We start from the raw sequence: 23,996 nt of genomic DNA, 5'->3' as shown, positions 1-23,996 counted from the left end.
GGCACCTAGGCTCACTACCAGGGCACAGATGTTCCCTGTAGCATCCCCTTCCTAGCGTTGGACCCTGCTGTCCAGCTGCCTGCCCCTCTGGCCACAGCGCTGACCCTTCAGACTCCCGTCCTTAAACCCAGCCTCCCCCAGAACTCCACCCAAAAGGTGCCATGCTTCCGACCTACAGTTTAACCCTCTCAGGGACACGCCTCTGTTGAGAAGGAGTTACACACACACAGACAAACACACACACACTCTTTGTTCAGTCTATCAGCTTTATGTTCATTATATTTGATCATGTAAAGCCCAGGAGAGCACAATTCACACAAAAAAGCAACGAGAAACAAGGTGGGCGAGGTAATTGACTGGACCAACTTCTGAGAGATGCTTTCTTGCAACTCTGAGCTCTTCTTCAGCTCTGGGGAAGGAGGCAGAGCGAGCAAAATACAAGTTGGCACAGATTGTTAAGCAGAAGGGGTCATACGTGGTGGAGGCGGTCACAGGAAATGAAGTGGGCAATTGGGGGGTAGTGTGTTATGCATAAAGGGCTTGAGGTGGGCCGCATGGTGTGTTACAAATTGTTGTAATGAGCCATAAAACCAGTGTCCCTGGTAAGTCCATGGCTTTGGTATCTAGCAGACTCACCTTTTGAAGGCGTTGTGCCGTTTGCCTTTGAGGACAAGTATGGAAAGGTCAGATAGGGAGCAATCGCTTTGAGAAAAGCGTTCACACACGGGTGATACAGTCTTTTTGTCTTTGATCATTTTCCTTTGTGAGTTCATTGGCAAAAACGAACAATACACATATAAAACAGCCTGAAAGCAGTTGCTAAATAGTATAGTCAATTGCTTGCCCAAGCTTTGGCTCGTTATGAAACATATTCAAGAGACCAAACAATCAATATCAGTCAGGTTTATTGCTAAAAGCCAGTAATCATATAATAGAGGAAGAAAAGTTGAACAGTTTACCACTTTCTGGGCAGCCATATAGTACAGCACCAGGAGGAGTTATCCCATCGCTAGAGGAAATCCATCTCCCCGAGACGGGTAGCGCTAAGTAAACAGAAGAATTATTCCACCAACTGAGCTCTCCACACTGGGTGTTAGGTCAGTTTAACTACATTGCTCAGGGGGGTGGATTGTTCACTCACGTTGGTGGGTCAGTCTGATTTTCTAGTGTAGATAATGCCCTTAATCTGGTGCAAGGTGGCTCTGTCCCCAAGAACGCTCCCCCCCTGGGTGTCCCTTTCTAAACTGCTGCTTCTTTCATTCTGCCTTTTGGTAACTTTCCATTACTTCCAAGCCCCCCTCACCTTGGACAAGAGCAGAAAGCGCCATCTCCGAGGCAGAGGAAACTCATTGTCCCACGGTGTTTAACGTAATGTTGCATGCTGGTCCGTTCCCATTGTGTCTGGCCTGGCAGAGACATGCCGACCCTGCTACCCCCTGGGACATCCACACACACGTAGGCATTCCATGACCCAGCCATTTCATAGTACAGTGTCATACAATCATCCAAAATTCAGAAGTGATACAGCCTGAGCCCTTACAAGGGGAAACTGAGGCATGGGGAAGGGAGTTGTCCAAGGTCCCAGGATGAAGCAGGGAATAGAACCCAGGTCTGCTGTGCTCCAGCCTGATGCCCTACCCACTAGGAAACACTGCAGAAATACCATCCCCCCTAGGGATTCGGAAAAACTCCCGGCTCCCAGAAAGAGCTGCGCGACGGGGAGCATCACCAAGAGAACACAGCTTGGGGAGACTGTCGACCTGGAGGAGGCAGGGCCTGGTCCCTCAGCCCATGGCTCAGGAAGGGCGTGGGCCAGCGGCCAAGCCAGGCTCTAGCAGAGCCAGGCCTTTTCGCAGATCCAGTAGTCGGTCATGTAGCAGTTTATGTCATTCCAGCGCCCGTCGGTCGCCATGGTGCCGCAGTCCTCATTGCCGGAGTCATTGGGCTCCCCGGTGCTCCAGAAGCTGTGAAGAAGAGCAAAGCTGCATGGAGACCACAGCGGGGAGCAAGGGGTTGGGCAGAGGGGCATGGTGCCTTTCACCCCGCACACCTGAGGTTCAGAGGGGAGCCATCCACCCAGAGCCATTGATTTTCCTTTTTCTGGTCACTCAGCCCCAGCCAGTACACCCGGGACGTTGTGCGGGCCTTTACCAAGAATGCCTGCAATAGACAAGAACAGACGAAGGGGGTGAATGGGTGTGGGACAGGCCACGCGCTCTACCAACACCAGGAGCAATGGGACTCAGGAGACCCAGGTTCAAATCCCAGCTCTGCTACTGACTCCCTGCATGGCCCTGGCCAAGTCCCCTGCATCTCTCTCTATGCCTCAGTTCCCCCACCTGGACAATAGCCCTGCCCCTAAGGGTGCTAGCAAGATAGAGGCATTGAAGAGTGTGATGTGCGGGTGGGGGGGAGTGCTTAAATACCATAGATATGTCACCACCTCAAATCCAGCCGTAAGTGAGAGCTGCTCCTGGCAGGTGGGTGAAATGAGTTGGTGTGGTCTCAGTCCAGCTCTCACCCCTGAGCAACAGGAGGTCTGAAGGGGGCATGAGGCCTGAGCTCCTGGGGAGGTGGGGATGGATGCAGGGAAGAATCATGACCTGGTGTTGGGGGAACATACAGGGGTTCAGGGTGGAACCAGCGCTATAGTCATGTAGGTTTGTCTGGCTGATCTCTTTAAAACACCCCAGCAATTCCCATCCCAACAGAAATGGCAAAAACTCCATAGGGAGTCCTAGAAATATGGGGTGGAAGGGACCCTGAGAGGTCACTGAGCCCATCCCCCAGTGCTGAGACAGGACCAAGGAAACCGAGCCCATCCCTGACGGGTGTTTGTCCAGCCTGTTCTTACAAACCCTGCTCCCTGCTTATATTTTCCAGCTCTCGCAGGTTTTTGCCATGCTATTTAGGCTTTTGTTCTGGGTGCTTTTCTGGCATGTTCAGGCCCCAATATTCCTCTGCTGGGAATATTAGCCCGGGCTGCCCTCAGAGCTTGCCCACGGTGGGCTGGTTAACACGCGGCATGTTGCGTGTGCTGGTTTGCAGAATGCCAGGCTGCCTTTGAGACCCAGGCCCGCTTGCGGTTTTTGAAAAACCTGGTGACCCTTAAAAGAGCTGTGTTTTAAGGGCCAGGCGTGGTCTCACCCACTGCCTGGTCACCTGGGTCCCACCCGCCAGGGATTCCCAGGGTAAAGCTGCTGCTGTCGCTGGTAGCTGTCCAATTCCCTGGCCCGGTTCGGGTACGCCAGGAGGGTGGCAGGTGGCTTTACCTGCTCCTCTTTGGTGTTAATGATCACCAGCTGTGCCCCGGCATCCAAACAGAACTGCTTGGCCTCATGCCAGGTTTTGGTAGACTCTGAAAAGTGGTAACAGGTTCTCTGGAACCAGCCCCAGCCCCATGGGCAATGGCCGCAGACAGAATCTAGAAAGCAAAACCCAGAATAACCCAATTCAGGGCCAGGCAGGGAATCTGGCAGAGCCAAGAAACGGACCCAGGAGTCCTGACTCCCGGCCCCCTGTTCTAACCCCATTCCCCTCCGGGGCCCAGGGGACCGAGTGCAGCCCCAGCCGCAGCGCCAAAGCAATAGCCACCCGGCTCTTTTTAGCATGCCAGCGCGAGGCTCCCTTCCAGCTCCAGGGTAGACATATGGAGAGAGATCCACAGGGGATGGCTGTAGACAGCAGCCTCGGTGGGCCTGGGGTGGGCTCAGAGAATCCCCCGCCCTGCAGCTCCCCCTGAGAACCACAGAGAATCCCGCAAGGGGAGATGCCGCGTGCTGAGAGCTCCCTTGAGCATCTGGCCCTGCCCTGTACCTCCCTCTGATTGCAGCCCTAGTGTGGGCATGGCAGCTGGCACTGTGCTCCTCACCTACTCTTTTCTGTAACGCCGTGATCCGCTCTTGCATTTTACTGCTAAACTGCTTCACAGAGGCCAGCTCCCCAGATACCGAACGATGGACAGCGTCTGGATTGGTGGAGGAAAGGAAGTTAGCAGCCAACGCGCAGCATGGTCATCTCAGAGCTTCCTGCACGGCCTCCAACGCTGGGCCACTTACAGACGCCGCGGGCCCTGCTCGAAGTCTCCTCTGCGATGCCTGGAACCTGGACCCCTGGCGACAGTCAGAGCAGCCTCCTGGCTGCTCTAACTCACACTCTGCCTCCTCTGGGAAGCAGGGAATACCCATGGTGCAGCACGCTCCTGATCCAAGCCCCTGATCCATCCCTTACACCAGGGGCTGGGAGCCGAGGGTCTGACGCCAGCTCCACACTAACCTGTGATTCCCCCCTGCCCAGGGCAGGGGCAATTTCCACCCCCTTCACACCAGCAGTGTGGCCCAGTGTGACACAGGATCAGTCCCTTTAGGGGACTGCAGAAAGCCAGTACCAGGCTGCTTAGGTCCTACTTAAAGACCCCAAATAGGGCTTTAGGCAGTCCTTGAGCTAGGTGCTGGCTACTGGGCAGACGAACCAGCTATGCGAGAATTCTTAACAAAACAATTTTCTGTGTCTGTTTCTTTAAAAATGGATCACTCGGGAGGGTTTTTAATTGCTTCCACCCTAATTAAACCATCGAAGCTAAACCTAAGAGTTCATCAAAAATGCTTCAGGGCAGCCACTGCTCAGCAGAACCCCACCAGAGGTGGGTGGGTACCAAACCTACAGAACTGAGCAATGTGTGAAGGAGGCAGGGTGAGCTAGTGGAAACAGCACTGGCCTGAGGCTCGGGAGATCTGAGTTTGATCCCCAGCTCTGCTAGTAACCCACTGGGTGACCTGGGGCAAGTGATTTCCTCTCCCTGTGCCCCAATTTCCCCATCTGTCAAATGGGGATAATGATACTGCCCTCCTTTGCAAAGTGCTTTGAGACCTACTGATGAACAGCACTATACAAGAGCTAGGGATTATAATATCTTCCTTGCCCTCTACTGTTTAGCTGTGTGTTGTAGACCCTATACTGCTGATGGAGATTCTCCTTAAGATCTGCCCTACCCCCAGCCTTTGTATTGGTATAACTATTTTGTTTAGGGATATGATTATTTTTTAAACTGCTCTAGGTATTCCATTACAACCCCTAGAGTGGACCCAGTTATACTGAGCCGAAGGTAGCTTTTACAGGTAGAGTGTATTCCGTCCCTGTATAGGAATGGCTGTGTTGGTGTAAGTACATTTACACCAGGATAACTGGACCTGCACTCGGAGGGTTGTACTGCTTTAAATGGACCAATATAACTCGAGTAGCACACTTTTGTGTGTAGCCCAGGCTCAGCTGGAGAGGTAGGGACTGTGCTTTCGGAGCAAGAAGCAGATTCATAGAGGGGCAGGGCAGAGGGGAAGAAACCCTCCTGGATTCCGGGGGGCCTGGATTTCACCCACAGATATTAAGGCCAGAACGGACCGTTCTGAGCATCAGGGCTGGCTCCCTGCATCGCCCAAGCCAGAGAATGTCAAAGACCCTCTCTGCATCATCCCTGCAGTCTTCTGAGAGCCCCAGCTGGGCAGGCCAAGGACAGCCGCACAGCCCTCAGTGGCTACAGACTCTCCATCCCATGGACACCGGGGTCCAGAGACGTGACTTGCTTAGGCTGGAAGAATTTTGGTCTGTGTTTGTACAGGCTGGGGCTTCTCGGAGCTACCGTAAAACACCTAATTACATACAGCATCTAGCACACTGGGGGCATGAGCCATGACTGGGCTCCAAGGAGCTACCATAATACACCTAATAAAAAACTTGCCCCAGTCCACAGCCCCAGGTGGATACAAAGCCCACAACCCCGACCTCGCAGCCCCTCACTCTCGCTACTGATGAGAGGCAGAAGCGTCTGTGTCATTCTCTCACCTACTGTTTTCTGCAGTGCCGCAACCTCTGCTCGGATCTTCTCCCAATCCGCCAGGTTCTGGGACACTGCAAACACAAACGCCTTTGGGATCAGGAGAGGGGAAAGGTCGCCACCACCAGGATGATGTCCTGAGTGGCCCCTGTAACACTTGGGGATGGCGGCAGCTGTCTGTCTCCATGGAGAGGAATAATTTGGTAATGGAGGGGTTCGTTGCTGACCATGGGGATTGTGACGCATGGCTAGACAGGGTGAAACACCCTGCAAAATAAATAACCCTCCAAAGACGCGTGGGGAGATCATGTCTGTGGTTTTGTGTATTTACAGGTGTCAGCAGAGTCTGAGTGAGCTCTCCCCTGACGTCTAGTGGTGAGCTGTGGAAAAAGACTTCAGGAGCTGATCTTGTTTGCTTGGACACACCCACCCTGCCTAGGTGCTCAGCATGATGGGATTGTTTCCCCCAAATGATTCCTTGTGGCTGGTGTTGGCTCCCCCAGTCTCCTCGTTATTGGGACAGGAGTAATAAAGGATTGTTATCCTTGTTGTGTGAACCAAGGGCAGCAGACCTGTACCTGGCACACCCCAATGGAGGGACTCACCCTCAACTGAATGACACTCACTAGGCAGGGGACATGGTTCCAAAGCCCAATTTGCTGGGAGAGGGGGGTCTTGGTTGGTGTTGTGGGGGTTCTGTTTAAAGAGCCTGGACACCCTTTGATCTCCATGTATAGTAAAAGAGCTAATTTAGACTCAAGGGAGAGTCCTGTTACATGCTGCAGAGCTGTAATCACTGATGCCTAGGTCTAAGTATTGGACCTCCTTTGGGACAGTGTCTCTGTTGCAAGAGACTGCCCAGTGTGCACCAGCTCTGAGGCTCTCCCACTAACAGCTGAAATCCCTGAGAGCTGTGTTAAGTAGGGGGAGAGGGCTGAAGGCACCTGAGTGAGTGGCTAGCAAGGCAGCTGGTGGAGAGGTACGGAGAGGCGTGGCAAGCAGCCAGTAGTGTGCCGTGCGGAGAGGCATAACAAGTGGCCAGCAAGCAGCCAGCAGGGAGGCTGGCGGAGAGCCGTGGTGAGTGGCCAGCAAAGAAGCTGGTGGAGAGCGTCAGAGCAGAGCCCTGCAGAGGTATGGCAATTGGCCATTGGGGCCATGAATGAGTGCCCCAGCAGTGCAGTGTGTAAGGTGCCTTCTTGCCCCACCTCTGCTCCCCCGCCTTCCACACAGGGTGGGAGGTGAACTCTGAGGATGAACCTCTGAACTCTGGGGCTGCACTGGCCAAGGACAGCAACTGTGAGTGGAGTATAGAGAAGGGATGGGCATGTTAAAGGGACTTTTGTGTTGCTGGACTTAAGACCCTGAGGGGAAAAGGACAATGCCCAACTTACTTGAGGGTGGGTCTTTTGCTCGTGGCTCGTGTTTATCAACCATAGTTGTGGTGTTTTCCCAAATTAATGCTGAGTTACTTCCCTCCTTTTATTAAAAGTTTTTGCTACACTCAGACTCTGTGCTCGTGAGAGGGGAAGTATGGCCTCTTAAAGGCACCCAGGGGGTGGTGTGTAATTGTCTCATGTCACTGGGTGGGGGCTCGAGCCAGTTTTGTGTTGTATAGTTGAAAAGGAGCTCCTAGATACTGAACCTGACCCTTGCTGCTGCTGGCAACACCTGGCAGAAGGGTTACACATATGAGGTAATAAAGGAGCTGTTTTATGCTGGCTTGGTCAATCTAAGTATGGAATATCCACCAGCTTTTTGGGGTTTGGCTGCCCCATTCTTTGCAGTTCACCCTAATTTAGTGACCACAGCTGGCTCCCCACTAGAACCCAGGTCACAGTGGCATAGTCATGCTTGGATGCACATTACCACAGGTTAAGTGGGTTTTTGGATCAGAACCACACGCTTGTCAAAAATTAATTTTGATATGGGAGAGTTTAAGGGTTAAAAATCAGTTACAATGAGTGACCCATGATCAAGTTCCTGACAGAAAAAAACTGGAAGAATTGTGCTTACAGAGGGGGTTGTCTTTTAAGAAAAAGGCCCTAGAGCAGGAACTGAGAAATCTGTTAATTGCCAGTGATAAGGAAGCAGACCCAGCAAAACTGCTTGCAGTGAGAAATCAGCAGCTAGAACTTGAACGAAAGCAAAAAATAGCTGATATGGAAGGAGAAGCTGCTGAAAGACAACATATGTGTTTTGAACATGAACAAACACAAGAGAGTATTTTTTCACGCAACGCACTGTCAACCTCTGGAACTCCTTGCCAGAGGGTGTTGTGAAGGCCAATACTATAACGGGGTTCAAAAGGGAGCTAGATAGATTCATAGATATTAAGGTCAGACGGGACCATTATGATTATCTAGACTGACCTCCTGCACAATGTAGGTCACAGAATCTCACCCACCCACTCCTGCGATAAACCTCTCACCTATGTCTGAGCTATTGAAGTCCTCAAATCGTGGTTTAAAGACTTCAAGGAGCAGAGAATCCTCATCAAGTGACCCGTGCCCCATGCTACAGAGGAAGGCAAAAAACCTCCAGGGTCTCTTCCAATCTGCCCTGGAGGAAAATTCCTTCCCAACCCCAAATATGACGGTCAGCTGAACCCTGAACATATGGGCAAGATTCACCAGCCAGATACCCAGGAAAGAATTCTCTGTAGTAACTCAGATAGATTCGTGGAAGATCAGTCCATCAATGGCTATTAGCCAGGATGGGCAGGAATGGTGTCCCCAGCCTCTGTTTGCCAGAAGCTGGGATTGGGTGACAGGGCATGGATCACTTGATGATAACCTGTCCATTCATTTCCTTTGGGGCACCTGCCATTGGCCACTGTCAGAGGAAAGGATACTGGGCTTGATGGACCTTTGGTCTGACCCAGTATGGCCATTCATATCTAAAGAATGGCATATATTCAATTGCAGCAGCTAGAAGCCAAGGAAAAAGTGGACAAACTTAAGCTCCAACTCAAGAGAATAAAGGTACAACAGGAACTGTATCATCCTGGAAAGCCAGCTCCTCTCAACAGCAAAATGGGGATAAAATCTATCCAGTTTGTAACAATGTTGCTACGTTGTTTAACTCTAAGAAGTTACTTGTTTGTAACCAAATTTACCCCAACATGGCCACCTTTTATGTAAATGCTTTTTCTGTGAGCTCAAGTGAAGGTAACCCCATAACTTGTGCAGAGAATGTAAAAGTCAATGGTAAAAGCTGCTTAGGGCAAATTACAGCTTCTAACATCACTCTTGTTAAAGCAGATCTTGTCAAAGAGGAAGATTACTTTACAAAGAAGGTTGTGAATATTGTAATCCTCTATGAGTTTACTGTAAGTGTGCCTTTAGCCAGAATCCATCTTGAATGGAATAGTGTTAAACATGAAGTTACAGCTGATGTAAGGAAGCTATTGCCTAAGGATCTTTTGATTGGGAGTGATATTAAAACTTTGTTCAATCAAGTTGATGACATAAACCGGTCACAGGAAAGAAATAGTCCTGAACCTGCATCTACTAGGGGTAAGGATTTGCCTGTGGAGAGTTTATCCAAATGTTTGTCCAAGGAAGATGACTGTTTGTCTGTGCAAAGAAGCAGTGCATATGTGGAAAAAATTTGTGAGTGTCTGTCTGGTATCTCAGAAGTGAATCTGGCATTAGATAAGGCTCAGGAAGATGTTTCTCTAGAGCAAATTAAAATTGGTGATTAGGTTAAAGCCCTAACTGAGGAAGGAAGGGGGACAGTCTTGGTGAGTGACACATTGTTGGCTACGTGGGAAAGTAAGCCTGACCCAGGTGAAAGTGATGTGCTTAAAAGCAGCTCAGTGTAATAAGACACTATTTGTGGAAAACAGCAGTTTATCTGTTAAGGGAGAGAAAGGCAAAGAGTTTAGATGAGCATAAGCAGCCTTCTGAGCTGATGGCTTTGTCTAATCAGCAGTTTGGGAAGGCAAGGTTAGTGGAACATGAGTATCCCTACACCTTACCTGTTACCAGTGTGGAGAACTGTGACAGTGAAGGAAATGTTCCTGTGTCTGTTAGGGGTAATGACTTACCCATGAAGGGAGCTACCCCAATCTCCAAGCAATTGTCCATGAACAGCCATGTGTGCTGGGACAAGGGAAATGATATCCCAAGCTGTGCGCCTGTTAAAGGGGAATGTTTCTCCAGGTCTTTTCTGTCTGTAAAGCAGACAGAAGAAGCCTTTCAACCTATGATGGTTGAAAATGTATCAATTGACCCAGAGTTGATTCTGGATACAGTTAAAGCCCAGGAAGGAAGTGGTCCTGAACTTCTGTCTGCTAGGGATGATGACATTGTAACTGATGAACATCTGATGAAGTGAGCTGTAGCTCACGAAAGCTCATGCTCAAATAAATTGGTTAGTCTCTAAGGTGCCACAAGTACTCCTTTTCTTTTTGCGAATACAGACTAACACGGCTGTTCCTCTGAAATTGTAACTAGGTTGCATCCAGTTAATATCACAAATAGCTCCCAAAGACCAAGCGATTCTGGTGCTTCTATTTTGCCTGTTGCTAGTGTATTGCTGGGTGAAGATATGACAGCCTTGTCTGATCAGGGTGATATCGTAGCCAGGGCACAAGGAAAGCATGAAGGTGATTTGACTATGTTACCCACTGACAGTGCGAAAACTTGTAACAAGGAAAACAATGCTTCTGATCTTGTGACTATGAAGTCTTGAAGTTTGCCTGAAAGGGGTTTTTGTGAAAATCCTCCTGATGGGACAGAGGTGATTCTGGATTTAAGTGAAGCCCAGAAAGAGTCTGTTGTTGCTCAGAAAAATTTTCCTTTAGAGCAAGTCCTAGTTTGCTGCAACTGATGGGTGTGCAAGTGATTTGATTGAGTTAACTCAGGGTGAATCACTGTATAGAGAAAGCAACAGTTTGTCTGGGAGACTTGTTCCAGTTCCTAACTGCCAGAGTCTTTCTGAGGTGTATAGATCCACTGACTTTGCTTTAAAAAGACCCAGTGTGGATAGCTTTGAAAAGTTTTCAAACAAAATACAAATTGTTAGCGAATTTAAACAGCCCTAAAAGCTTAACCAGCTTGTTGGGGAGACAATGTTGTTGGAACATGAATGTCTCTATGTTGATTCTTTAAGTAAGCAGTCTGTGACTCAGGTACTGAGGAAAGATCGGGATACTGGTTACTGGGTTACAAGAATGGAGGAGAGAGCAGGCAAACTCTCATCTCTAGATATTTTGGATATGACTTGTAGTCTCTTAGTGGACTTGACATCTGATTCCATGTGGAAGCAGAGGTTGGTAATGGAAGGACAAAAGAACCTTGAGTCTAACATGCTAGTGAAAATGGATGGAATTTCTTTAAGACATAGTCCAGCCGTGGAATTGGTAAAGGTTGAGAATCTGAAAACTAGTAAACAGGTGAGTGTCTGTGTTGATGCAAATTACCTGACTGACTGGAGGGAGAAAGACTTGCCTGTAGCTGTTAGCAAAAAGGACATACCCAGCCGGCCAATGAATGTTAAGCAAAAGACCTCAGATTCTGACCCTCTGGAACAGGGAGAAAGGGGAAAAGTTTATCATGCAAATAAAGCCACAGGTTAACCCCTAAATACCAAAACCCCAAGGAAGTGGTTAAACTGAAAGCCTATGTTAAGGAAGACCCCGAGGTCAAGAAAAAGCTGCAAAGGTTCAAAAGGGATATTGAACAAGCTGACCTAAAGAATGATTTGTCTGAACCAAAGACTTGGCATGACAAAAATGATTGTAAATGTACACTTGTGATAGAACTGATGTTAATGTTCTTGCTGATGATTGCAACTAACTTAGAATCATAGAATCATAGAATATAAGGGTTGGAAGGGACCCCAGAAGGTCATCTAGTCCAACCCCCTGCTCGAAGCAGGATCAATTCCCAGTTAAATCATCCCAGCCAGGGCTTTGTCAAGCCTGACCTTAAAAACCTCTAAGGAAGGAGATTCTACCACCTCCCTAGGTAACGCATTCCAGTGTTTCACCACCCTCTTAGTGAAAAAGTTTTTCCTAATATCCAATCTAAACCTCCCCCACTGCAACTTGAGACCATTACTCCTCGTTCTGTCATCTGATACCATTGAGAACAGTCTAGAGCCATCCTCTTTGGAACCCCCTTTCAGGTAGTTGAAAGCAGCTATCAAATCCCCCCTCATTCTTCTCTTCTGCAGGCTAAACAATCCCAGCTCCCTCAGTCTCTCCTCATAACTCATGAGTTCCAGACCCCTAATCATTTTTGTTGCCCTTCGCTGGACTCTCTCCAATTTATCCACATCCTTCTTGAAGTGTGGGGCCCAAAACTGGACACAGTACTCCAGATGAGGCCTCACCAATGTCGAATAGAGGGGAACGATCACGTCCCTCGATCTGCTCGCTATGCACCTACTTATACATCCCAAAATGCCATTGGCCTTCTTGGCAACAAGGGCACACTGCTGACTCATATCCAGCTTCTCGTCCACTGTCACCCCTAGGTCCTTTTCCGCAGAACTGCTGCCTAGCCATTCGGTCCCTAGTCTGTAGCTGTGCATTGGGTTCTTCCGTCCTAAGTGCAGGACCCTGCACTTATCCTTATTGAACCTCATCAGATTTCTTTTGGCCCAATCCTCCAATTTGTCTAGGTCCTTCTGTATCCTATCCCTCCCCTCCAGCGTATCTACCACTCCTCCCAGTTTAGTATCATCCGCAAATTTGCTGAGAGTGCAATCCACACCATCCTCCAGATCATTTATGAAGATATTGAACAAAACCGGCCCCAGGACCGACCCTTGGGGCACTCCACTTGATACCGGCTGCCAACTAGACATGGAGCCATTGATAACTACCCGTTGAGCCCGACAATCTAGCCAGCTTTCTACCCACCTTGTAGTGCATTCATCCAGCCCATACTTCCTTAACTTGCTGACAAGAATACTGTGGGAGACCGTGTCAAAAGCTTTGCTAAAGCTTGTTGCTGATACCAAGAACTGTAAAAATGTACAAAGTGCATGGTCTTTTGGAAAAGCCCGTGATCGTTTTAAGAATGGTACATAATAGAAACCCTTATGATTATGTGGTTGGTTCAACAAAAAAACACTTTGTGTTAAAAAGCCTAATAATGTTGAGGCTTCACAGCTAATGCATAGATATATTTCTAAAACTTTCCACAGCAGAAAAACCAGTACAAGCTTGAACTGCTGTGCATGAAGGGAAACTGACTTACAACAGCTCCCAGCCTTCATGGCTGAATACCAGAGTAAGTGCTCTCCGAAGAACATTAATGGCTATGTTAAGTTAACACATAGACCAAGCCCTGGAATCACTGAAGTGTTTCACAAAGTATGGACTAAGTTTTTGGCTGGAGCCAAAGCATGCCTCAATAATTTGGCCTTACAAATAATTCAGTGTAAACACAGCTCATATCAATGTGGGGAGATCCTTAAGGTGTATCCAGGACCTCTCATTTCACCCTTCCACACCAGTCTCACGTTCGGGGTGTGACACATGGCTAGAAAGGGTTAAAAATCCTGCAAAATAAATAGCCCCAAAAAGGCATGTGGGGACATAATGTCTGTGGTTTTGTGTATTTACATATGTATGAGTAGGGAGGACAGTGTAATTAACAGTCCCTGTCTGTGCTGTATTCTGATAATTCAGAAGTCAAAAGAACATCTTATCATGTAAATGAATTGTAAACAGGGGATATCTCAGTATTCATCTCTCTTTGAAATGTACTGTGAAACGGGGAGGAACAAGCAAAAGGCCTTATGTTAATTCGTATAGCTAAGTATCAGTGATGGACCTCCTTCAAAGCCATCCTAATTACCTTTTGTTCCCCCAAGGAAATCGCAACTTGTCAAAGAGGACATGAAATTGTATAAAAGAGCCTTGGGTCCTGATTCTGTCATCTCAGATCTGCTTAGACTTCATCAGGGGAAGTCTGAGGTCAAGACTGAGGTCCCAGTTATGCTGGTACACCCTGAATATGAGATTCGGACATTGGACTATCACCTATGAACTATTTCCGAAAGAACTCTTTGCCACTACAAAGCTCACCGTCTCTGCTGTGAATCTGCACCTCAATGGATTGAACTCATGTCTGTCTGTATATTGATCGTTTAACCAGACTCTCTCTCTTTTGTGTTTTAATACATTTTAGTTAATAAGAATTGGCTGAAGCGTGTGTTTGGGTAAGATCGGAAACATGCGTTCACCTGGGTGGTGACGTGTCCGACCCTTCGGGATAGGGAGAACCTTTTCTTTTATATGAGGAAACAAGATTTACAGAAATTTTCATCATATTTGATGTGGGTATTTGGATGGAGGCCGAGGCTGGATCATTTTAAGGGAACTGTGTTGTTTGGACTTCTGAGTAACCAGTGAGGTAATAAAGAAGCTGTTTTATGCTGGCTTGGTCAATCTAAGTTTTGGAATATCCACCAGCTTTTGGGGGTTTGGCTGCCCCATTTTTTGCAGTTCACCCTAATTGAGTGACCACAGCTGGCTCCCCATTAGGACCCCGGTCACAGGGATACAAACTGAGTCTGACCTCTCTGAGTAGCAGGAGTTATGTAGAGGTTTGTGATCAAATGATGCCTTTGGAGGGAAGGTTATTGCTGGCTGATGGGTGGTGCATAAGAGAGTCACGCATTCAGGTCTATGATGTTGAGAATTAGGATACGGAACCATTTACTATGGCTGATAACACTAGTAGCAGCTAGAGCTGGTTACAAGTTTTCATTTGATTGTGTTAATGAAAATTAGCCTTAAAAAGTAGAAAACTTGGGAAAACACTGACATTTTCGTGATGTTTTCTAATTTCTTAAAACTGAAAATGTGTTTTCGGTGCTTGGCTACTTGAGGTCTGGTGTGAACATGCCCATGTGCCCCCCTCCACTCCATGGTGTCTCTTACTCACCTACCCCCGCCTGACTGGCCACATTAGCTCCCCAGTGGCATTTCTTGAAAATCAAAACTTTTTGGCTTTGGAAAGTTTCCAAAAAACTCTCTGAGAGACAAACACCTTGATGGGAAAACTACTAACATGGAAACAAAAAAACCCACCAGTTTGTGTCTTTTTGAAACCAAGTGAGAATTTCAAAACTCAGGCTGCTACACAATTCACTGTAATAAAATGACCAGCTACAGCGACCCCACCCAGCCAGCGTCTATGCTGAGCCAGAGACAAGCATGCTGGGCTAGCCTGGGATTGGGAGCTTTTACTTACCATTAGCTGCCCTCTGGAAAAGGTGGAAATTCAGCTCCTCTGACTCCTGCTGCACCTCTGGGCCTGGGAGATGAACAAAGAGCAAACAGCAGAGCTGTGATCTCCCAGGGCATCCTTTACACTAGAAACTGCTCCAGGCCCCAGTGGCTGGGTTTCTTCCCCTGCTAGGGGAATCGGTTTGATGGGGAGGAAGGGGAGTCACTTAGTGCTGTCAGTGATAGATTTTTCCAATGCCAGGTGTTCAAAAAGTTATGAATCACGCCCCCACCCCCACCCAAAAAAAAAAAAAACATTAATCCTTTTAAAATAATTTTGGGGATTCTTCTTGTTTGCCCTCTGGTCTCTTGAGCTATTAGTAATTGTGTGTACAAAGGCAGTGTGTAGGGACCAGCCAAGATCGGCGCCCTGTTGGACCGGGCACTGCACAAGCTCAGAGTAGACAGTCCCTGCCCTGAAGAGCTTACGATCTGCATAGCCAAGAGAGACGCAGAGTAGGAGGAAAGGGTCTAACACACAAGACCCCTTGGGGATTGTGTTCTCCAGCTATTCCTTTCCCAGCCATGAGGGCTAAGCATTTATTGGTTTGTTTGGAAATGAGCTAAGAGTCTCCCATCATCCCAGGACTCCGGGAGCTGGGGCTTTAAGGGAAAATGCCAAATATAGTGAGGGTTGGCAGCACTATTAACACCAACCCCTTACTCTTAGGTGGTGATTCCTCATGTTTATAGACCAGGTGCTGAGTGGAGTAAATCCAGAGTTACTCCCTTGCCGATACAGCTCCTTCTGCTGCACTTTGCTCTTCTGCAACTTAGCCTGGGTGCTGATCCTTTAGGGTCCGGCCCTGCTGAGTGCTTCCCTTGCAGGTTTGGGCTCTTCGGTTTGGAGCAAGGACCCACCCTGCCTTCTGGGCCGGATTCGGATCACACTCCTGGCACAGCTACTACGCTGGTTTCAGCGGAGTGATGCTGGATTTCCATCGGGGCCAGTGAGAGCAGAATCGCAGCGTAACACTTTTCAGATACGAATTCTGGCTCCAGGGGAAGAGCGTCCGCTACTGAGATGCAGAGTTGCTCGAGATTTGCCCCCCACCCCCTTCAGATCTGGTGACGCTCGAGTCCGGGTGGCCTTGCCTGTGGACAGAGCTTGCTGGAAAATGCCAGACTTGTCCCCCAGACATTTTTTACACACACACACAAAACTTTAATTTTTGACTAAAATTCATGGAAAATTGATTTTTTTAAGACCTTTTTTCTTCCTATGGTGGAAATCCAAATACTGAAAAACTTTGATTTGGAAATTCTGCCCCGGCACCTCATGGGAGTTGTAGTTTGGATGCCTCATGCCCTCTTCCCCAGTAGGAACTCATCTCCCCACCCAGACTTCATCTCCCATGATGCACCACCACCAGGCCCCATGATGCACTGCCTGTCCTCTCCAAGAGGGGAGACCGTCGCACACCATGTGAGATTTTAATGGTCCAATCAGGGAGCCATCCCTCTCTCCCATGATGCACTGCAGTCTCCCCTCTTGGAAAGTGGAGGTGGTGCATCATGGGAATCCCTGGCAGGGGTGCATTCTGGGAGGTGTAGTCCAGTTGAGGAGACCAGCCCAGAGAGGAGAATGGGGACACGTGGTAGCTGAACTCAGCTCCTTTGAGGCACCATGGCAGCATTTCTGAATGAAAATATTTCTTCTTTCCAGTGCTTGTTTTTTCTCTGACAAAGGCAAAAAGTTTCTGTGGAAACCGACCCCTTTTTGTGAAATTTAGTGGAATCAAAACCTCAATTTTCTGCCCCCAAGTCTCACTGGGAAATTCCTGAGCAGTCCCGTCCCTGTGAGGAATCATTCCTGGCACGGAGAGCCCAGCCTGCATGACCCCACTTGCAGCTGTCCTGACACACCCGGGACCGTACCACACTCACGTTTCATGAGGGCCAGGATGAGGAACACGCTGCACATGAGGAAGCAAACCCCCAGCAGGACGTAGGTGATCAGCAGAGACCTTCCAGGGCAGCCTCTCCGTGAGGCAGGCTTAGGGAGGGGAAGATCTATGGGAAACAGCAGCACTTAGCTCTCTGAGGGGCGAGGGTATCAGGATAGGGGGGAAGCAGGGAGGGCTGGGTAGGACAGGTTATAGCAAAGGACTCTCCCTTCAGTGGGTGACTGGGAAATGTCGGCAGGAGGTACTTGCTGGTACAAATGGGTTTATGGAAAGGAGGAGAGGTTTATGGGGCATCCCACCAGATAGCTGGGTAACTCTACAGAGAGCACCTCCATTTGGCAAGAGCCAAGAAGCCAGACCCCCAGCTCCCTCTTCCCAGCTGTGTCCATACAGGGATCGCTTGTCCCAGCACTTCAGTGCAGCCACCTCTGGGGCGGCGTGCTGCAGCCATTGGAGAGTTGTGTAGCACAGGGCCTGGCTGGATGGAGAGTTCCCTGGGCGGTTGACAGGGCAGGGGGAATCCAGGGAGAGGGAATGGAATTCCCCCCCAATGGGCAGGACGCGGGGGTGAGCACCCCGACTCTCCCCAAAAGCTGCCCCAGGAGCTTTGCTAATTGGCTGTGTTTGGGCGTAATCGTCTGATTGTATGCCTTGCCTAAAAGAGATCACAGCGCCCCCTATGGCACTGGGGCCAGCACTGACTGCGAGGAGAGAGCCCCCTAGCGCTGCACTGTGGCACTGGGGGGTCAGCATTGACAGTGAGGAGAGCGCGCCCCCTACTGAGCCCTCTGGCCCACTCCCAGCACCATAGTGCCCCCTAGGGCCGCACTGGGGTCAGCACTGACGGGGAGGGAAGAGAGCCCCCAACAGAGCCCCCACCCTGCAGCACAGCACCCCCTAGTGCCCCCCTGCCCTGGCAGACTCTACTCACCTCCTCCCGGGGGCTGGAAGGCAGCTGCCACGGCTGCAGATGACAGGTCCAGCCCTGGGCATGGGGGACAAAGAGCGTTAAATCTGCCAGCTCTGCTGGCAAAGGCCATGAAATCGTACCCTCCTTCCTGGGCTGCAGAGGGGGCCGTGCACACAGCCCCTACCTTGCTGGGCTTCACCCTCCCCACGCATCATGGCTTGCTGCTCTGGGACAGTCTGTGCCCCAGTCTGGGGTGCTCCTGCTGGGACCCCCCATCTCCCCACCAACCAGCACTCAGCTACCCCAGCCACCCAGGAAGCAACCGGGCCCCAAGGGATGGACCAGCCGGGATTGATAGCCCCGGGGAACAGACTGGAGGGACGGATTCTGCCCTGGGCCGGGATGTGGGTGCAGGGGGTGTTCTGCCTCAAGCCGAGCAGAGCTCCGAGTCCTCACCGAGCTTGGAAGGCCTAAGGGCCGGGTCCCCCGAGATCACTGAAATGGCCAGGTCTGAAAGGAAACAGGAGGGATTATACCGTGCGAGCTCCCAGCGCCGGGATGGGGGTTTGCATGGGCGAGGGGCAGCCCTGAACTCGGGCAGGGGATGTTCCTTCCAGTGCCGTAGTGAGCAAGGGGGTGCCAGGGAGGTAAAGCCTGCGATGCCCTGGAAATGGGGGGGGGGAATGGGACACACACTGCACAGCCGGGACGTGTCAAAGCAGCTCGGGTATGTGGCGCTGCCCCCTGCTGGCTGGGACATGTCACGGCTGCGTTAGGCCAGCAGTCGTGAGAACAGAAGGTCGCGAGTTCTGTCCCCCGATGCTGCCTGTACATGACGAGCCCTCAGCTGCATGGACCTGCTGCTGGATGGCAGGGGCTGCTCTGTACCCAGGCCTCACTTGCTCCCCAGCAAAAAACTGGAACGTTTCTCACCGGTTTTGGGGGGTCTGCCTGGTGTCGCTGCCGGACCTGGAGAGGAGAGAGAAGGGTGAGTCTGGCCGGTGGCTTGGGGCGCCTAACAGAGACGGGTGCCTGAGTCTGTGCATCAGGGACCCGGGCAGTGCCCAGGGGTCAGGAACTGACCACAGGCCCAGCCTTCCCCTCCGTGTACCCAGCCTGCTCGTTCTGTGCTACCACCTCCCACTGTGGGCTTGCCCAGCCGTTTCCAGCCGGGCCGGTTTGCCAGCAGCCAAGCCAGGCCCAGACTCACTGGCTCCCACGGACCCAAAGGTGGCTCGGGGCTGGATGCTGAGTTCTGCGCTGACAACCCCTCCCCAGCCTCTGAGCAGTGGGGCAAGAGCGATCCCTGCGGAGCGGGGCAGCTGGGGCTCCCTGGTACCTGCTCCTCCTTTGTCCTTCTGGTTCAGCACGGCCGCCTTCGCCTTCTTCCCGCGCGGCAGGGGCGGGGGCTTGGGACAGTTCTCCAGGGACACATTCTCATAGTCATCGTCATTGTCGTACTCAGCGGCCACACCTGGAGATTACAGAGCCACTCAGTCTCACCAGGACAGGCTGGGCCAGCATGGGGGGAATGGGAGATCTCCACGGGAGGGAGCTAGCCATGGGAAGAGAGGCTGGCTGGTCACATACCCTCCCTTGGGTGGGAAGGAAGAGGGAGGGTGGGGGCTCTTTTTGGGCAGCAGACGAGCTGGCTCAGCTGGAGGAGGGGGCTGCTTCACCCAGGGTGGGAGCATGCTCACACACACTGATACAGTCTCTTGACTCTCCCTTTCATCCCAAGGCACTTCATGGGCTCTGGGTGTATTTCTATTGATCTATCACCTCACCCATGCCTGAGATGCAGCCACCTCTGGGGTGGGACACAGGGCTGTTTATACAAGGCTCTCGCACCCAGCGCTGAGATGATGCTGCCTCTGGGGTGTGGCATAGAGGCTGTTTATACAGGGATCCTTCAGCCTGAGATGCAGCCGTCTCTGGGGTGGGGTGTAGGGCTGTTTACACATGCAAATCCTTCATCCAGCATTGAGATGCAACCACTTCTGGGGTAGGACTCAGGGGCTGTTTATACAGGGATTCTTCACCCAGCACTGAGATGCAGTCATCTCTAGGGTGGGGGCACTGAGGGCTATTTAACAGCTATACAGGGTGGGAACAACGAATCCAGTTCTCAGTTGAAACCACAGTGGGGCTTTGGGGGGACAGCTGGAATTGCCTAGGGTGGAATTTGGCCAGGACACAATGGGTAACACCCAGACTTTTATGGAAGGGGCCAGAGGATCTTTAACAACCACACATGGCAAGACTTTGGGTGTACAACTTGTGTGAAAGGCAGCCCTGCACCCTCTAGCACCATGCTGGGGCATTGGGGTCAGCCCTGCCGGGGTGGGAGAGCACCCACCCTGTGACACAGCATCGCCTAGCACCATGCCAGGACATGAGGGTAGCACAGACTAGCAGGGGAGAGAGCCCCTACTAATTTCCCCACTATGCTCCCTGCAGCAGCCTGGGTTTTCCTCTGAGACCTCCCATCCGAGTACCTAGCAAGTGAGATCTGCCAACCCAACAGCCCCCGGAAGGTCTGGTAGCCAGGCCCCCACTCAGATTACTTGGCCATTTACCTCTGCGCTCCGCTGGCTTTTTGCCCTTTGACTGCGAATGACCCATCCAGTTTCCGTAGTCACTTATGTGAGCCATGCCGATCCCCGACCGACGGACTCGAAGGACGTCTGTGGGGACCAGCAACAGCCTGGCTCTACCAGGAGCTCTGTGATTTTCACATGCATGTAACTTCCTTCCTCCCCCAGCCCTACCATGGGTCACTGCCCACATTACCATACGTACCACACCCTGCTCCCAGCTGTGGGTTCAGTTAGCAGAAGAGGAACCCAGCCCATAGCCTTGCCCTTTAGATGCCAGAAAACAGAGTGACTGAAGGTAAGTCCCGTTCTGCAGTGCTTGGGCTGCAGGGATTTCTTATACGGCAGCCGTTGTCCTCTTTTTCATCTTCTACCAAGTGGGATCCAGTCAAGGGCTCGTCTAAGAATACATTTCTTTGGCATCCATGCAACAGGCCCAAACCACGTCAGCCTTCTTTTTCAAATCATTGGCTTTACGGCTGTTGGCCAGGCCTTTGTGACATATCAACGTTTGTCACATTTTCCCGCCTGTGGACGCCAACTATTCTCTGCAAGCGTCTCTGATGGAATGCGTGTTTCCTACTGGGGGCATCTCACATTTGCCAAGTGCCAGAGGTATATCCCAATGTGGATATCACAGCCATATTGTACATCTTCATCTTGGGTCTTGCGTGAAACTCCTTGTTTTCCCATATATTTGCCAGTCTCAGAACAGTTCCGCTTCCCTTCCCAGATCTTACTTCCACCTCCTTGGCCATCAGCACTGATTGTGCTTCCAAGATAAACAAACTTGTTAGCCATGTCGTATTCTTCACTGTCTATCACAGATGCCCCGTCATGGCTGGTTCCTCTTTCAACGAACACAACTTTTGTCTTCTTTTGGCTAATTCTTAATCCTCCTTTGGTGGTCTCATGTTTGACTTTGGTGAGCGTCATCATCTGTGTCCAATGGAACAAAATTGAGATCTTGACGTTTTCCTCTGCTTGACATAACTCTGGTATCTTCCTTTGATGTTGCATTTCACTTTCGCATCACGTAATCTATCATCACACCAAAAAGAAGGAGTGAAGAGATGCGACCGTGCTGCTCTCCAGCAATGATAATCAGCTCCATTGGCCTCCCCACTTTCTGTCCTTACATAGCATTTTACCCTTTGTACAGCATCTTAACCAGCGATATGATCTTTCTAGGAAGCCATATTGTTTCAAGATTTTCCATTGCAATTCTGGATGAATGCAGTCAAACATTTTGATGGACTCTGTGAAAATCTCAGAGTAGCAGCCATGTTAGTCTGTATTCGCAAAAAGAAAAGGAGGACTTGTGGCACCTTAGAAACTAACCAATTTATTTGAGCATAAGCTTTCACGAGCTCCAGTCAAGACTAAGTTTCTCTGCCAGGCAAGCCCTTTCTCTATCAGTCATCTCAGGGCAAATCTTTGGGCTCCACACACTCTCTTTTCAGTCTAAAACCTGCATGCTCATTACAGAGTTTTTCATACATGACCAATTTCATTCCATCCAATAGCACACTACCAAACACTTTTCCAGGTACTGAAAATAATGTTATTTCTGGCCAGTTATCACACACCAAATAGTTGCCTTTCTTTGGTAATTTACAGATCACACCTTTCTTCCAGTCCTCTGGGTAAAATTCTTTCTCCCAAACTATATTACAAAGTTTATAGGTCTCAAATATAACCACATCCTCACCAGCTCTGAGCTTTAAAGGTTCCTCTCTCTGAGAGCCCCTGGCAGGTGGCAAACACACCCACAGGGACCAGAATAGAAACCCCACCAGCTGCAGCCTCCACGCTCCAGTGGAGGGGAGACCCTGGTTTGTGTAAACGCCTGTTTTACAAAACAAGTGCAGCTCATTAGAAGCCAGGCCTAAAGTGGGGCATTGGGATATTCTCAGCAGGATTGCGGGGGGTAAGGGGGGATGCGAACTGGTAAAAGGCCTGTAGCCACCCCACCTTGGACTGAGAGCTCATCAGATCCCACAAGGCTGGGTCTAAAGATCTACAATTTCCCAGGAACAGGCGGGGTGCTGGGGGAGGGGGCAACACAGATGACTTAATGAGGGTGAGGTTTTGTCTAGTTAACTCAGAGGCCAATGCCCAAGCATGGCACTAGAGGGCGCTGTGTGGTTTCCTCAGAAATGGGATCCGAGATGGCTGCGTTTCAATGCACGAAGAGGCATTTTTCCAGAAACCGTGCCTAGAAGCCTCAACCCTGGCCCAAAACCCCATAGTGCTAGGTCCTGCATGTTATTTATTAGCTGTATTATGGTAGTGCCCAGGGCCCTGTAGTGCTAGGCACTGTACATTAGTTATTAGGTTGTGACGTTCCCCTGGTGTTATCTGGACTGGTGATCTGGTAAGTCGCTCCAATCCTTGACTCTGGGAGCCAGCCTTACCTTGCTCTGCTGTGAGAACCCCCACTCCGGGGCTGTTCACGCACAGCCTCTGGCATGGAAGCTGCTCCCAGCTACGTGAGTGAGCACTTTGGGCCAGCCGCTGCTTGGATTGTGCAACCAAATGGCACTAGCCAATATCTCCAGTCCCAGACACAACCCTAGGAACCTCCGTCTTACAGTATCCAATTATGCCCACTGGACGCTGCAAGCTTATATGAGTTTGTCAGTTTAACACAGAAATTGATATATACCAGGCTTGTTATCCCAAGGGGAGCCTCTGACACACTTCAAACCAAATGCACTGCTTCAGGTAGAATAAACAAACAAATTTATTAACTATAAAGGTAGATTTTAAGTGATTAGAAGCCAAAGCATAACAAGTCAGATTTGGTCAAATGAAATAAAAGCAAAACGCATTCTAAGCTGCTCTTAACATGTTCAGTGCCCTTACAAACTTAGATGCTTCTCGCCACAGGCTGGCTGGTTGCCCTTCAGCCAGGCTCTCCCCTTTGATCAGCGCTTCAGTCGTTTGGTGTGGTATCTGTAGATGGAGGTGGAAGAGAGAGAGAGAGCATGGCAAACGTCTCTCCCTTTTATCATGTTCTTTCTTCCCTCTTGGTTTTGCCTGCCCACACTCCCTCTGCCTTCAGAGTCAGGTGAGCATTACCTTATTGTAGTCCCAAACTGACCAAGGGAAGGGGGGTGACTCACTCGAGAGTCCAACAGATCTTTTGTTGCTGCCTAGGACAGTGTCCTTTGTTCCTGTGAGGCTGGGCTGGGTTTGTCCCATACATGCCCTGATGAGGCATGAACTGCCCCTCTGCTCCTGGAGAGTGTTTACCTGGCCTTGTTTTAAGCCATGAGGACACATTTTCAGCCTCATAACTATATACATGACATTATAACCTATAACATCATATAACAACAATGCTCAGTGCATCATGAGCCTTCCGAAGACACCCGACATGACAAACTTTGCATTGGATACCACACAATCATTTTATAAGGATGAACATGGGGGTGCAGGGTGTTCCCCTGAGGCACAGAGCATCACATAGGTGTATTATGGTAGTGCCCAGGGCCCC

General features: G+C 50.1%; 1 protein-coding gene across 4 annotated transcripts; it reads right to left on the bottom strand.

The window, feature by feature from the left end:
* Positions 1 to 259: 259 nt before the first annotated feature.
* LOC125627646 (C-type lectin domain family 4 member G) lies at positions 260 to 20,608 on the bottom strand. Of its 4 annotated transcripts, XR_012665585.1 has the most exons (13): positions 20,477 to 20,608; positions 19,237 to 19,371; positions 18,831 to 18,866; positions 18,354 to 18,407; positions 17,919 to 17,972; positions 16,968 to 17,093; positions 15,046 to 15,108; positions 5,839 to 5,904; positions 3,872 to 3,967; positions 3,273 to 3,424; positions 2,051 to 2,160; positions 960 to 1,964; positions 260 to 409 (listed from the first exon to the last, which is right to left on the bottom strand). XR_012665585.1 is itself a non-coding variant. In XM_048831974.2 (12 exons), the coding sequence occupies exons 1-12, from the start codon at positions 20,550 to 20,552 to the stop codon at positions 1,832 to 1,834; spliced, it is 1,101 nt and encodes a 366-aa protein (XP_048687931.1). In that variant the 5' UTR covers positions 20,553 to 20,608; the 3' UTR covers positions 889 to 1,831. The 4 variants fall into 4 exon arrangements, 3 of the variants coding, with proteins under 3 accessions (XP_048687931.1, XP_048687933.1, XP_048687932.1); XM_048831974.2 differs by lacking the exon at positions 260 to 409 and having other exon boundaries at positions 889 to 1,964; XM_048831976.2 differs by lacking the exons at positions 260 to 409; positions 3,273 to 3,424 and having other exon boundaries at positions 889 to 1,964; positions 3,876 to 3,967.
* Between the last annotated feature and the right edge of the window lie 3,388 nt (positions 20,609 to 23,996).

This window comes from Caretta caretta, chromosome 20 (assembly GCF_965140235.1).
Source record: "Caretta caretta isolate rCarCar2 chromosome 20, rCarCar1.hap1, whole genome shotgun sequence".
Lineage (NCBI taxonomy): Eukaryota > Metazoa > Chordata > Testudines > Cheloniidae > Caretta > Caretta caretta.
The sequence above is the reverse complement of the archived record's forward strand: the minus strand, read 5'-3'. Positions and strand labels throughout refer to the sequence as shown.